The sequence below is a fragment of the Heteronotia binoei genome, chromosome 7 (genome assembly GCF_032191835.1).
Source record: "Heteronotia binoei isolate CCM8104 ecotype False Entrance Well chromosome 7, APGP_CSIRO_Hbin_v1, whole genome shotgun sequence".
NCBI lineage: Eukaryota > Metazoa > Chordata > Lepidosauria > Squamata > Gekkonidae > Heteronotia > Heteronotia binoei.
Genome location: NC_083229.1, coordinates 17,661,838 through 17,674,205, shown reverse-complemented (window position 1 = coordinate 17,674,205; position 12,368 = coordinate 17,661,838). Strand labels below are relative to the sequence as shown.

The 12,368-nt window shown below is 46.8% G+C and overlaps 1 protein-coding gene across 1 annotated transcript in view; it reads left to right on the top strand.

The window, feature by feature from the left end:
* The window catches only part of TG (thyroglobulin), a 234,104-nt gene extending 221,987 nt beyond the window's left edge, over positions 1-12,117 (top strand). The window contains exons 48-50 of the mRNA XM_060243108.1: positions 6,327-6,467; positions 9,285-9,478; positions 12,005-12,117. Of these exons, the coding sequence (XP_060099091.1) occupies positions 6,327-6,467; positions 9,285-9,478; positions 12,005-12,117 (448 nt within the window). The remainder of the gene's footprint in view (positions 1-6,326; positions 6,468-9,284; positions 9,479-12,004) is intronic.
* Positions 12,118-12,368: the final 251 nt, after the last annotated feature.

Sequence of the window (12,368 nt, the reverse complement as noted above, 5' to 3'; positions counted from 1 at the left end):
ATATATGAAGGGCATGTGCCAGGAGTGGCCAAACTGCAGATCAGGGGCCAAAAGTGGCTCTTTTGCACATATTGTGTGGCTCTTGACGCCCCTGCCACACTACTGGCTGACTCGGAGAAGACATTTATCTCTTTAAATCACTTCTCCAGGTCAAGCTGCCTGGTGGCTTGGAGACTGAATGTAAAGTTAAAATTGCTTTCTTCTCACTTCTCTCTCCCTTCCTATTTCCATCCTTCCTTCCTGCCTGTCTCTTTAAAACACATCTTCAAGCCAAGCTAGCTGGCAGCTTGGAGGACACGTTTAAAGTTAAAGTTGCTTTCCTTCTACCTCTCTCTTCCCAAACTATTTTCCTTCCTTCCTTCTCTCAGACATCTGACGTTCATGTCTTGCGGCTCTCAAACATCTGACATTTATTCTATGTGGTTCTTATGTTAAGCAAGTTTGGCTACCCCTGGTACATGCGATGAATATGAATACCCAGAAGGCTCGTTTCCATATACAGTTTTATTACGATCATTGATTTATTAAAATTTTGCCCTACCCTTTCTTCATACATCCCATAGCCTGGCTGTGTATCTATTAAAAGGGAAGTCAAATCATTGGCCTCAGAATTGTCTACTCCACGGGTCCCCAGCGTGGTGCCCGCAGCTGCCATGGTACCCATCAAGTTCCTTTAGAAAGTGGGCGGGGCTTCTGCCCAGTAGGACTTCTTTTTGGCCATTGGAGATCTGATTGACAGCCGTATTTTAAAGAAATTGCTTCTGCGGCAGCTGTCACCATAGCTGAGGGATATTCACTGTGCGACTGAAGGTAATGCAATAAACTATTTTACAACAATGCATTCATTGGCAAGGGCATCTTGTTCAGCACAGATTCTGTCTGAAATGCTTAAAGAGTTACAATTAAAGTTATGCCTAATCTCACTCCCTGACATTTTGTGGTCACCTCCACCTCTTCGGCATCCATTTTGTGGTTGGCCCCGCCTCCTACGGCATCCATTTTGTGGTCGGCTCCACCTCTTCAGTGCCAATTTTGTGGTTGGCTCCGCCTCTTGTGGCATCCATTTTGTGGCCGGCTCCATCTCATGCAGCAAACAGTTGGTGGTTGGACCAGCCGCAGTGTGTCAGAATGGGCTCTTTAGCTTGGAAAACCATCGACTGCGGGGTGACATGATAGAGGTTTATAAGATAATGCATGGGATGAGGAAAGTAGAGAAAGAAGTCCTTTTCTCCCTTTCTCACAATACAAGAACTCGTGGGCACTCAATGAAATTGCTGAGCAGTCAGGTTAAAACGGATAAAAGGAAGTCCTTCTTCACCCAAAGGGTGATTAACTTGTGGAATTCACTGCCACAGGAGGTGGTGGCGGCTACAAGCATAGCCGGCTTCAAGAGGGGGTTAGATAAAAATATGGAGCAGAGGTCCATCAGTGGCTATTAGCCACAGTGTGTATATATATATGTGTGTGTGTGTGTATAATATATATATATACACACACATAATTTTTTTGGCCACTGTGTGTCACAGAGTGTTGGACTGTATGGGCCATTGGCCTAATCCAACATGGCTTCTCTTATGTTCTTATGTTCAAAAGGGGTCTGCACATTCAAAAATGTCATTGTACCCTGTTCTACTCTGACTGCCAGCAGCTCTCTCAAGATCTAAGCTAATAAAGGACTTTCCCACTTCTGGCTGAGGAGACCCTGGAGAGCTGCTGCTGGTCTAAGTAGACAAAACTGCCCTTGATAGCTAGTGGTCTGACTCAGTGTAAGGCAGGTTCATATGTATGGGCAGGGGTCATTTCGTAGAAAAAGAGTTGCTGGAGCTTATTAGCACAACTCATTTGCATATGCCACACACCCCTGGCATCCCCGGAAGGTGTCCTAAATTATATCAGCTCAGCATCTACCTTTAAATGCTTGCATTAGAATTGCCGTAATATAACCTTACTCCCATCATACTTTTTAAAATTACTTCCTCCCAGGGCTTTTTTTCCCTGAAGAAAAAGCCCAGTAGGAATTCATTTGCATATTGGGCCACACCCTCTGACATCACCATTGTTTCACACAGGGCTTTTTCTGTAGCAAAAGCCCAGCAGGAATTCATTTGCATATCAGACCACACCCCCTGCCAAGTCAGCTGGAACTGCGTTCCAGTGCGTTCCTGCTTAAAACAAACAAACAAACAAACCCTGCTTTCTCCCATGTGGCCACAGCGGCCTGATGAAGATGTCCATCTGTCTGCTTTAGATGTTTTGGTTATTTTCCCATTTTTCGTGGGGGAAAAATATTAGAAAGTTAGTCAAAACTTAAGAGTTCAGCAAAATTCTCACAGGGGTGGTTGAACAATGGAGCCCAGAAGCAAGTATCTGGGGGAGGGGTGTAAGAAAAAAAGAGCACAACAAAGGTTCTGGAGCTCCGCTCCTGTGAGTTCCTGCCCAAAATGAAGCCTGTATATGTATGGGATTCCTAGTTTCATCAGGCTAGGCCAGGGGTGGCCAAACTGTGGCTCTTTCACACATATTGTGTGGCTCTCGAAGCCCCCGCCACCCTGTTAGCCAGCTTGAAGAAGGCATTTAAAGTTGCTTTCTTTCTACCTCCCCTTCCCCACCATTTATTTTCCTTCCTTCCTTCCTTCCTTCCTTCCTTCCTTCCTTCCTTCCTTCCTTCCTTCCTTCCTTCCTTCCTTCCTTCCTTCCTTCCTTCCTTCCTTCCTTCCTTCCAGCTCTTAAACATTTGACATTTATTCTATGTGGCTCTTACATTAAGCAAGTTTGGCCTCCCCTGGGCTACGCACAGATGAAAATAGAAAGGAATTTGGTCTGATCCTGCAAATCAGTTCTTTTGACATCAAAGTGGCTGCTGCAGTTTTGCTATGAAGCACTTTATTGGAGATGAAGTGGTCTTAATGGCCACGAAGACAGGAGTCTCCTCCGCTGCACCCAGTCTCTCCTTTAAGCCTTTGCTGTTTATGACAACTGTTGCTGTAATGCAGGAAGAAAAAAAACCCTAACCGCATTATTGTTAAGGCCGAATGACTGAGCGCTGATCCAGCTTAATCCTTATGCAAACACTTGAAGATAGGAAAATATGCTTTAAACTTTCCCCCCTAGGACTCTTTGGAGAGTTGCTGGTAAATAAATTCTCCCTCCAGATGCAAAGTATTATCGAGCTTTTAGGATGGGACTAAGCACGGAAAAGCAAAATTGCCTTGCGTTTTATGGGAAAATATGCATGCAGAAGTGTATATTCTCTAGGGGATATAGGATTGTTGCACTGCTGTTTTTCTTGGTTGGCAGAAGCCATCACATAGCACATCAGAGAGCCAGTTGGGTGCAGTGCTTAAGTGCGCGGACTCATATTTGGGAGAACCGGATTTGATTCCCCACTCCTCCACTTGCAGCTGCTGGAATGGCCTTGGGTCAGCCATAGGTCTTGCAGAACTGTCCTTGTAAGAGCCAGTTGGGTGTAGTGGTTAAGTGCACGGACTCTTCTCTGGGAGAACCGGGTTTGATTCCCCACTCCTCCACTTCCACCTGCTGGAATGGCCTTGGGTCAGCCATAGCTATCGCAGGAGATGTCCTTGAAAGGGCAGCTGCTGTAAGAGCTCTCTCAGCCTCACCCACCTCACAGGGTGTCTGTTGTGGGGGGAGAAGACATGGGAGGTTGTAAGCCGCTCTGAGTCTCTGATTCTGGAAGAAGGGCGGGGTATAAATCTGCAATTCTTCTTCTGGGTGAGGGGAAGTAAAGGAGATTGTGAGCTGCTCAGAGATTCATAGTATAGGGCAGATTATAAATCCAATATCTTCTTATCTTCTTCACATAGTTTGTGTGGAAAAGATTCCCAGTTTGGCTTCTTTGGTTGGAACTGGCCTTCCTTCTGCTGAAGACACCTCCAGTAGACAGCACTGAGCTTGATGGACCAATGATTCAACCAGGGCCTTTTTGTAGCAGGAACTCCTTTGCATATTAGGCCACACACCCCTGATGTAGCCAATCCTCTTGGAGCTTACAGTAGGCTTCGTAAGAAGAGCCCTGTAAGCTCTTGGAGGGTTGGCTACATCAGGGGTGTGTGGCCTAATATGCAAAGCAGTTCTATCTTAAAATGCTTCTTGAATTATGCTTGTCATAATAAAACCTTACTCCCATCATACTTTTAAAATTACTTTCTCCTTTGTGGCCACAGTGGCATGATGAAGATTTCCATCTGTCTGCTTTATATGTTTTGGTCATTTTTTTCCATTTTTCGTGGGGGAAAATATCAGAAAGTTTGTCAAATCTTAGAGTTCTCTTGGGGGTTTGAACAATAGAACCCAGAAGCAAGTATTTGGGGTGGGGGCACTGTAAGAAAAAAAGAACACAATAAAATTTGAGATTAGGGTTGCCAAATCCAATTCAAGAAATATCTGGGGACTTTGGGAGTGGAGCCAGGAGACTTTGGGGGTGGAGCCAGGCAACATTGGGGCAGAGCCAAGAACAAGGGTGTGACAAGCATAATTGAACTCCAAGGGAGTTCTGGCCATCACATTTAAAGGGACAGCACACCTTTTTAAATGTCTTCCTTCCATAGGAAATAATGAAGGATAGGGGCACCTTCTTTGGGGCTCATAGAATTGGACCCCCTGGTTCAATCATTTTGAAACTTTGGGGGTACTTTGGGGAGAGGCACTAGATACTATACTGAAAATCTGGTGCCTCTACCTCAAAAAACAGCTCCCCCAGAGCCCTCGAAACCTCCAGATCAATTCCCCATTATACCCTATGAGAATCGATCTCCACATAGGGAATAATGAAGTGCTCAGCAGACGTTTCCCTCTCCCCTCCCTTTTTCTTGCGACTCCGAAGCGAGGGATTGACCTCTCTACTCATGAGTTGCTGCCAACTTCTTTGAAGTAACACAGACACACCATACCAAGAGGAAGCCTTTCAATCGGAGACTGGAGCCTCCGGAGGTTGAAAGGCACATGGTCCTCTAGGGGCGGGGCTTCCTCCCGCCGGCCAGCTGACTGGGGGCGGGAAGGAGTCTGGGAAAGTGGAAGAACCCCCGCTGGGACCTGGGGATCGACAAGCCTATTTGAGGTTCCGGTGCTCGGCTCCTGTGAGCTGCTGCCCAAAATGAGGCCTGGTCATTTTCATTCTGAGAGCAGTGGCCTGGAAAGATACACAAAGGGTTTTGTGGGGGTCCTTGAACACCACAGCAAGCCTTTGAATTGTCAGCTGGTGAAAAAGCGATTTATTGTCAAAAGCGACCAATATTAGCTAGCGCTGTGTTGAGAGGACATCACCATCTCTGAACCAACCTTTTTTGAATGAGAACTAGGTCCAACAGAAACGGAAGCATTGGATGCTTGAAACGGAATTTGGACTTTGAAGTTCTACCCATGATTAGAATTTGGATTTTGGCTTCAGTGGACTTTTGGTTCTCCCATTTACCTCGAACCTGTTCATTTTTGTGAATATTGTATTGCATATTTTGGGAGCATTCCATGTTCTGTAGTTGTGCTTGTACATGAATGGATGACTGATTATTTGTAACTGACGTTTTATTTGGTATTCATCCAGTTGTTTTTGTATTCCATTGTACTTATACTGTGTGACCACCTGGGATTATTATATTCAGGGGCGGAATTCTAGCAGGAGTTCTCTTTTCATATTAGGCCACACATCCCAATGTAGCCAATTTTCCAAGAGCTTACAAGGCTCTTTATTGTAAGCTCTTGGAGAATTGGCTTCATCACGGGGGTGTGGCCTAATGTGCAAAGGAGCTCCTGCTAGAATTCCACCCCTGGTTATATTGCGCTAGGGGACATGAAGCAGAAAGTTTCTGCAACCACCTTCCCCCAGTTAAAACTTTTGACATCTCCATAGTCTGGGAAGAACCGATTAAAGTTTTGGAAGAAATGCAACATTGGAAATGAAGGCGGGGGATACCCACGGCCAATAAATGGGAAGTGAATCGTTAAGAGGGGGTGTCAGACTGGACGTCTGGCTGACACATGATCTGGTGAATGGATTAACCATTCCTCTGGTTTGGAATTGACTGCAGTGGATTTTATCCTGGATCAGTGCCTAGCGAACATTTTTGCCAAATACTTTCCATGCGCCCATTCTCACACGTGGGCACACCTGTAGCATTCATTACACCCTTTGCTTTTACGGAACTTCCTGAAGGCTTCTGATAAAATCTGTCCCCCGCGATTTCTACAGCTACGGTTCGAAGCAACCAGTTTTCTTTCCCCTGCCCAAATAAGCACCCTGATTAATTCATTTAATACCATCTCAATTGCTTTCTGTGTATTTTTTTTTTAAATGTTTGTTTTGTTCTCAGTTCAAGCCTGGAGCTTTTGCCGGATGTTCAGTATATTTTTGGCCTGCCCTTCCACCCCCTCTATGAAAACCGATACACTCTGGAAGAGAAGACGCTTTCCTTGGCCATAATGCAGTACCTGGCTAACTTTATGACATCTGGGTGAGTACTGTGATATAATCCCAAAGTTAAGTTTGACATGCATGTCAGAACATCCTGCAAATCAGTTCCAGAAGCAATTGCATGTGACTGGCCGAATGGCTTCTCCAAGGGGTCTAAAGATCAGATTCCAAGACATCAACGTGGAAAAGAAGTAGTGGGATATTAGGTTAATATAGCAGAGTTTGCCCAGTCCTAGAAGTGTGATACTGAAATATATTGCAAAAAAAAAGGTAGATACCCAAGAAATATATTGCAAAAAAAAAAGGTAGATTTACATTTTTGTTCAAGTAGATCCAGTTCCCATTCAGGTTGCAGTCAAAGGAAAAGAAAGCAAGCCTAATCCAAAGAGTAGCTTTCCGATCACCAGGGGTCGTTTTGTAGAAAAATAGGTGGTGGAGCGCATTAGCATAATTCATTAGCATATGCCACCCCCCTCCCTCCCTTGCAGCCAAAAGCAACCCAATGCAAGAAAGGAGAGCCCCAGGCTAGCAAGGACTGTTTGAACTAGCTAGAGATCCAGCCAGCCCAAGCAGGCCTCGCTCACCTGGGGCTTTCCTGGGCTGCCACCCCCCCCAGTCAAAAGGCCAGTAAGCCACCCACTACCCAAAATCACAGAAGTAGTGAAGAAAGGGTGGCAACGCAAGAGCTTCTCCAGGGGTAAATGAGGGCTGCTGGGGGTGTGGCAAAGCCCCTGGTGGCTGGCTGGCTGTCCGCTGCCCTAATCCAGGGATTGTTATGCAGCTGCACCTACTATTCAATGGACAAGGTAGGTGGGGAGGAAGAGGGGGAAACCCTCAGAAAGCTGCTCCTGTGAGCTGCTGCTGAATCTGAGGCCTGCCAATCACAAAGTTTGTTGGGCATAATGTGTGTGGGGCATTGTGTCTACAGGAGAGACCACCAGTGTCTCCATGGAAGGCCATGTGAAGAGAAAGAGGACAAAGAGAGAGAAGAGGGGGTCAGAGGGCAGCTCCCAGGTTAAGACAAAGAGAGGCGTCCCATTCAAGGAGATAACACCTATACACCCTTAGAGTGATGTAGCACCCTTCAATGTCCAGGCATGCTGAGTCACTAACTCCATCAAGAAATACCCTAGATGTGTTGGCATACAGAAACGCAGGGCTTTTTTTGTAGCAGGAACTCCTTTACATTTTAGGCCACACACCCCTGGTGTAGCCAATCCTCCAAGAGTTTACAAGGCTCTTTTTTGTAAGCTCTTGAAGGATTGGCTACATCAGGGGTGTGTGGCCTAATATGCAAAGAAGTTCCTGCTACAAAAAAAGCCCTGCAGAAATGTATGGGGAAAAACCCCTCAGTGGTTCGGTTAAGGTAGCAGCCACTGCCAAATCTGCATTTCACCATCTTAGGTGGATAAGGCAGTTGGTTCCATATCTGGAGCGCAGCAACTTGGCAACAGTGATCCATGCGGCGGTCACCTCAAGAATACTGTAATGCCCTCTACGTGGGGCTGCCCTTGACACAACTTTGGAGGCTGCAATTGGTGCAAAATGTAGCAGCCAGGTTGTTAATGGAGCTACCTGTATGGGAGCACATTCAGCCTATGCTGAAAGCATTACACTGGTTGCCTATGGCATTCTGGATTTGCTTCAAGGTGCTGGCTATAACCTTTTAAAGCCGTATATGGCCTGGGACCTGCCTACCTTTGGGACCACCTTTCCCCATACGTACCACAGAGGGCACTACATTCAGGGTCTCAAAATCTCCTTAAGATCCCTGGACCGAAAGAAGCTTGATTGACGAGCACCAGAGCCAGAGTGTTCTTGGTAATAGCCCCCACTTTGTGGAATGCCCTCCCTGAAAACATCAGGGCTCTGCGGGACCTGCCACAGTTCCGCAGGGCCTGCAAGACCGAATTATTCAAACTCGCCTTCAACGATTAGGGGGAGGTGGCTGTTACCTTACAGCACCAACAATCTCACTGAACTAATATAGTGGAAATTAGAAATTTGCCATCTTGGACTTTAATGAATGGATTGATGATTGTTAATATGATGGAAATGTTTTATCATATATTTCATTTTTTAACACGTTGTGTTCGTTCATTGTTAATGTCTTTAAGCTGTTGTTAGCCGCCCTGAGCCCATTAGGGGAGGGCGGGATATAAATCTGATAAATAAATAATATTTTTGGGGGTCCTTCTTGGTTCAAAATCTGATCTTTGTCTTGATCCAGCAGTTGTTCCATCTTGGTACCTCTTTCTCTGTCTGTCCATTGCTCATGCCCGGGGTGGGTATCGCTCTTCAAGTATTCACCAGGGCCAATCCTGCTTAGCTTTCAAGATCTGGCGAGATCAGGAGAATCTGGGCCATCCACATCAAGTCCAATTCGCACGCACTGATTTAGGGGAAAGGTGAAAATGCTGATAAGCTCACCATCTCAAGTTGCATTGCTGGATATCAAGGGTGGCCAAGAAACCCTGATGTAGCCAATCCTCCAAGAGCTTACAAGGCTCTTCTTATAGGGCCTACTGTAAGCTCTTGGAGGACTGGCTGCATCAGGGGTGTGTGGCCTAATAGGCAAAGGAGCTCCTGCTAGAATTCCACCTATAAAATTATCTATTCCTGGTTTTAAAGCAAAACAAAAAAAAAAGTTTTAAGGTAGCGCTCACTTTCCTCCAATTGCATGGGCTTTGAAACCGAGCCTCAAAGACTCAAACCGGGAATCTCACCCCTTTGCCCAGTCCAGCCAATGGCAACACCGAAAGGATGGATATTTATATCCCTGATGTCTGGGTCATGTTTGCCATAGCTCTTGATGCTACCGGTGGCGTCTAACAGCTCTTCCTGTTCTTTTCTGCAGAAATCCAAACAATCCTTATAAATACTCAAGAAGGGCTCCTGGTCTTGCGTCACCCTGGCCTATGTTCCGAGCAGATGCCGGCGGAGACAATTATAAAGAATTCACTGCTGCTTTGAAGAACCGCAAAGGGTTGAAAGAAGCCGAATGCTCATTCTGGTTCGATTATATCAAGACACTCAAAGTTTCTACAGGCTGTAAGTGTGATCCCTGTGCACCAAGGCTGGTTCCAGGCAGGGCCAACCCTCCCACTAGGCCAGGGGTAGGGAACGTTGGGTCTCTGGATGTTTTTTTGCCTACAACTCCCATCAGCCCCAGCCAGCATGGCTTCAGCCTCTCTGCCCTGTTGTTGGCCCTCCGGAGGAACTGGTTGGTCCTTGTGTGAGACAGGATGCTGGAATAGGTGGACCACTGGTCTGATGTTCTTAAGCTCCCATACCACTTACAGGACCCCTTACTTGGCCCCTCACCCACATGCTTCCACCTGCCTGTGCAGTCTTCCTTTGTCCATTTGGAAGCTCTTCCATCATCTGTAGTCACAGTCCTTCCTTCCTTCCTTCCTTCCTTCCTTCCTTCCTTCCTTCCTTCCTTCCTTCCTTCCTTCCTTCCTTCCTTCCTTCCTTCCTTCCTTCCTTCCTTCCTTCCTTCCTTCCTTCCTTCCTTCCTTCCTCCCTCCCTCCCTCCCTCCCTCCCTCCCTCCCTCCCTCCCTCCAACATCTGACATTCGAGACTCTCAAACATTTCTTCTATGGCATTTGTTCTATGTGGCTCTTATGTTAGGCAAGTTTAGTTTAGTTTATTTGATTTATATCCTTCCCTTCCTGCTGTGGTGCAGAGTGTTAAAGCTGCAATACTGAAGTCCTAAACTCTGCTTGCGACCTGCGTTCGATCCCACCGAAAGCTGGGTTCAGGTAGCCAGCTTGGGTTGACTCAGCCTTCCATCCTTCCGAGGTTGGTAAAATGAGTACCTAGCTTGCTGGGGGTGGGGGGGAGCATAAACGACTGGGGAAGGTAATGGCAAACCACCCCATAAAAAGCCTGCTGTGAAAACGTTGTGAAAGCAACATCACCCCAGAGTCGGAAACGACTGGTGCCTGCACAGGGGACCTTTCCTTTCCTCCCTGCCAAAGCAGGTTCAGAGTGGCTCACAAACAGAATAACAATAAAACCAATTAAGTTAAACATTAAAATAAACAATTTAGAACAGTTTAAACGATTTGGTGCTAATTCAGGTTGGCATACAATGTTCTTGGACATCCAGTTGGATGTAATATCGCAGTGGTGGTCGTCATTCAGCTGAAAGCTCACTGAAATAATATTGTCTTGCGAGCCTTGCGGAACCGGACAAGGCCCTGCAAGACTCTGTCCTTCTCACGCAGTGGGTTCCACCAATTGGGAGCAGTGATGGAGAAGGCTCATTCTCTAGTCATTTTCAGTCTTGCCTCCCTCGGCCCGGGGATCGATAATAGATTGATAGTAGATTTAGCCACACCTGCTTCTGATGCTGGCCGTGTTGTGCACAAACCTTGCCCCGTGACAATGTGCACAAAGCATGTGTCATTTCTTGTCTTAGGACATGAAGTCAGATGGAACCAGGGGTGGAATTCTAGCAGGAGCTCCTTTGCATATTAGGCCACATGCCCCTGATGTAGCCAATTCTCCAAGAGCTTACAGGGCTCTTTTTTGCAAGCTCTTGGAGGATTGGCTACATCAGGGGTGTGTGGCCTAATATGCAAAGGAGCTCCTGCTAGAATCCCACCCCTGGATGGAACTATTCATCTCTTCACTGGTAGGAGGGACCTCACAGGGCATTTTAGAGCCCTCTTTCTCCCTCTCCACTGTAGGGAAGCTGGAAGGCCTTTTCAGACTCCAATTGTAGCCAGACGCATTCCAGCGTACCTGGTGCTTTGCACTTCTGGCTGATGGCCAACAGGGAAGGATGGGGTGAGAATTCGTCCTGTGAATCGTGAGCATGGAGAGAGGTGGATTGCGTCTCTAGAAGCCAGCAACTGTTTCAAAAGAATCTGGAATGTTTTCGAACCGAAAGGGTTCTTCTAGGCCAGGGGTGGCCAGACTGTGACAAAGGAGCCTCTTTCGCACATATCGTGTGGCTCTTGAAGCCCCCTTTGCTCTGTCAGCTGGCTTGGGGAAGGCATTAGTCTCTTCCAATCACTTCTCCAAGCCCAGCCAGCTGACGGTTTGGAGAATGTATTTAAAGTTAAAGTGGCTTTCTTTCTACGCTCCCTCCTTCCTCCCTCTCCCATCTGTTTGTCTGCCTGCCTTCCTTCCTGCATCTGATATTCATATCTTGTGGCTCTCGAGCATCTGATGTTTATTCTGTGCGGCTCTTCTGTGAAGCAAGTTTGGCCACTCCTGTTCTACGTCCTCCGTCATTGCATGCTTCAGCAGAAGAATTCTGAAGCCACGCTTTACCCAGTAATTGCAGCAATGTTTTGCTTGGAACCTACAGTGAACGAAGGTAGAGACAACGGAACGGCATCCAGTGATGTATCGGTCCTGCAATGTTGTCCGTGGGCAGGCTATTAAATGACAACAATCCAACCGCAGACTGCTCTCAGACAGCTGCCGAATGGATTCATGTGGAGGGAGGATTCATGAAGCACTTTGGGAAGATGCTTCTGACTTCAGCAAGGCATGACTGATGCCCGTGCTTTTTGTTGACTGATGTGTCTCATGTTTTGTTTTTTGCATGGTGGTTTCAGGTGGGAGAGATCAGCCGGTCGCAACTGAAGCGAGAGACCGATCGACTGCGGAACCTGTCCCTAAAACCACTCGGGCAAAGCCGGCAGAAGAGAAGGCGGCCTACAGCAAATAGGACGTTTCACTTAAGTCTCTTTTGGACCGGTTGGGCATTCTGCAACAGAGAGACAAAACAGCATCTTACTAGCTACATCATACCTCCACTCCCCTATCTGTACAGATTACTGTAGTGTCAAGGTTTGGCTTCATGTCAAAAACAGGCAAGATATAAAAAAAGTGCTTCTTGTGTCATAGAATCAGAGAGCTGGAAGGGCCTTCTAGGGTCCTCTAGGACACAGGTGTCAGGAGACGGCCTTTTCAGCGGAG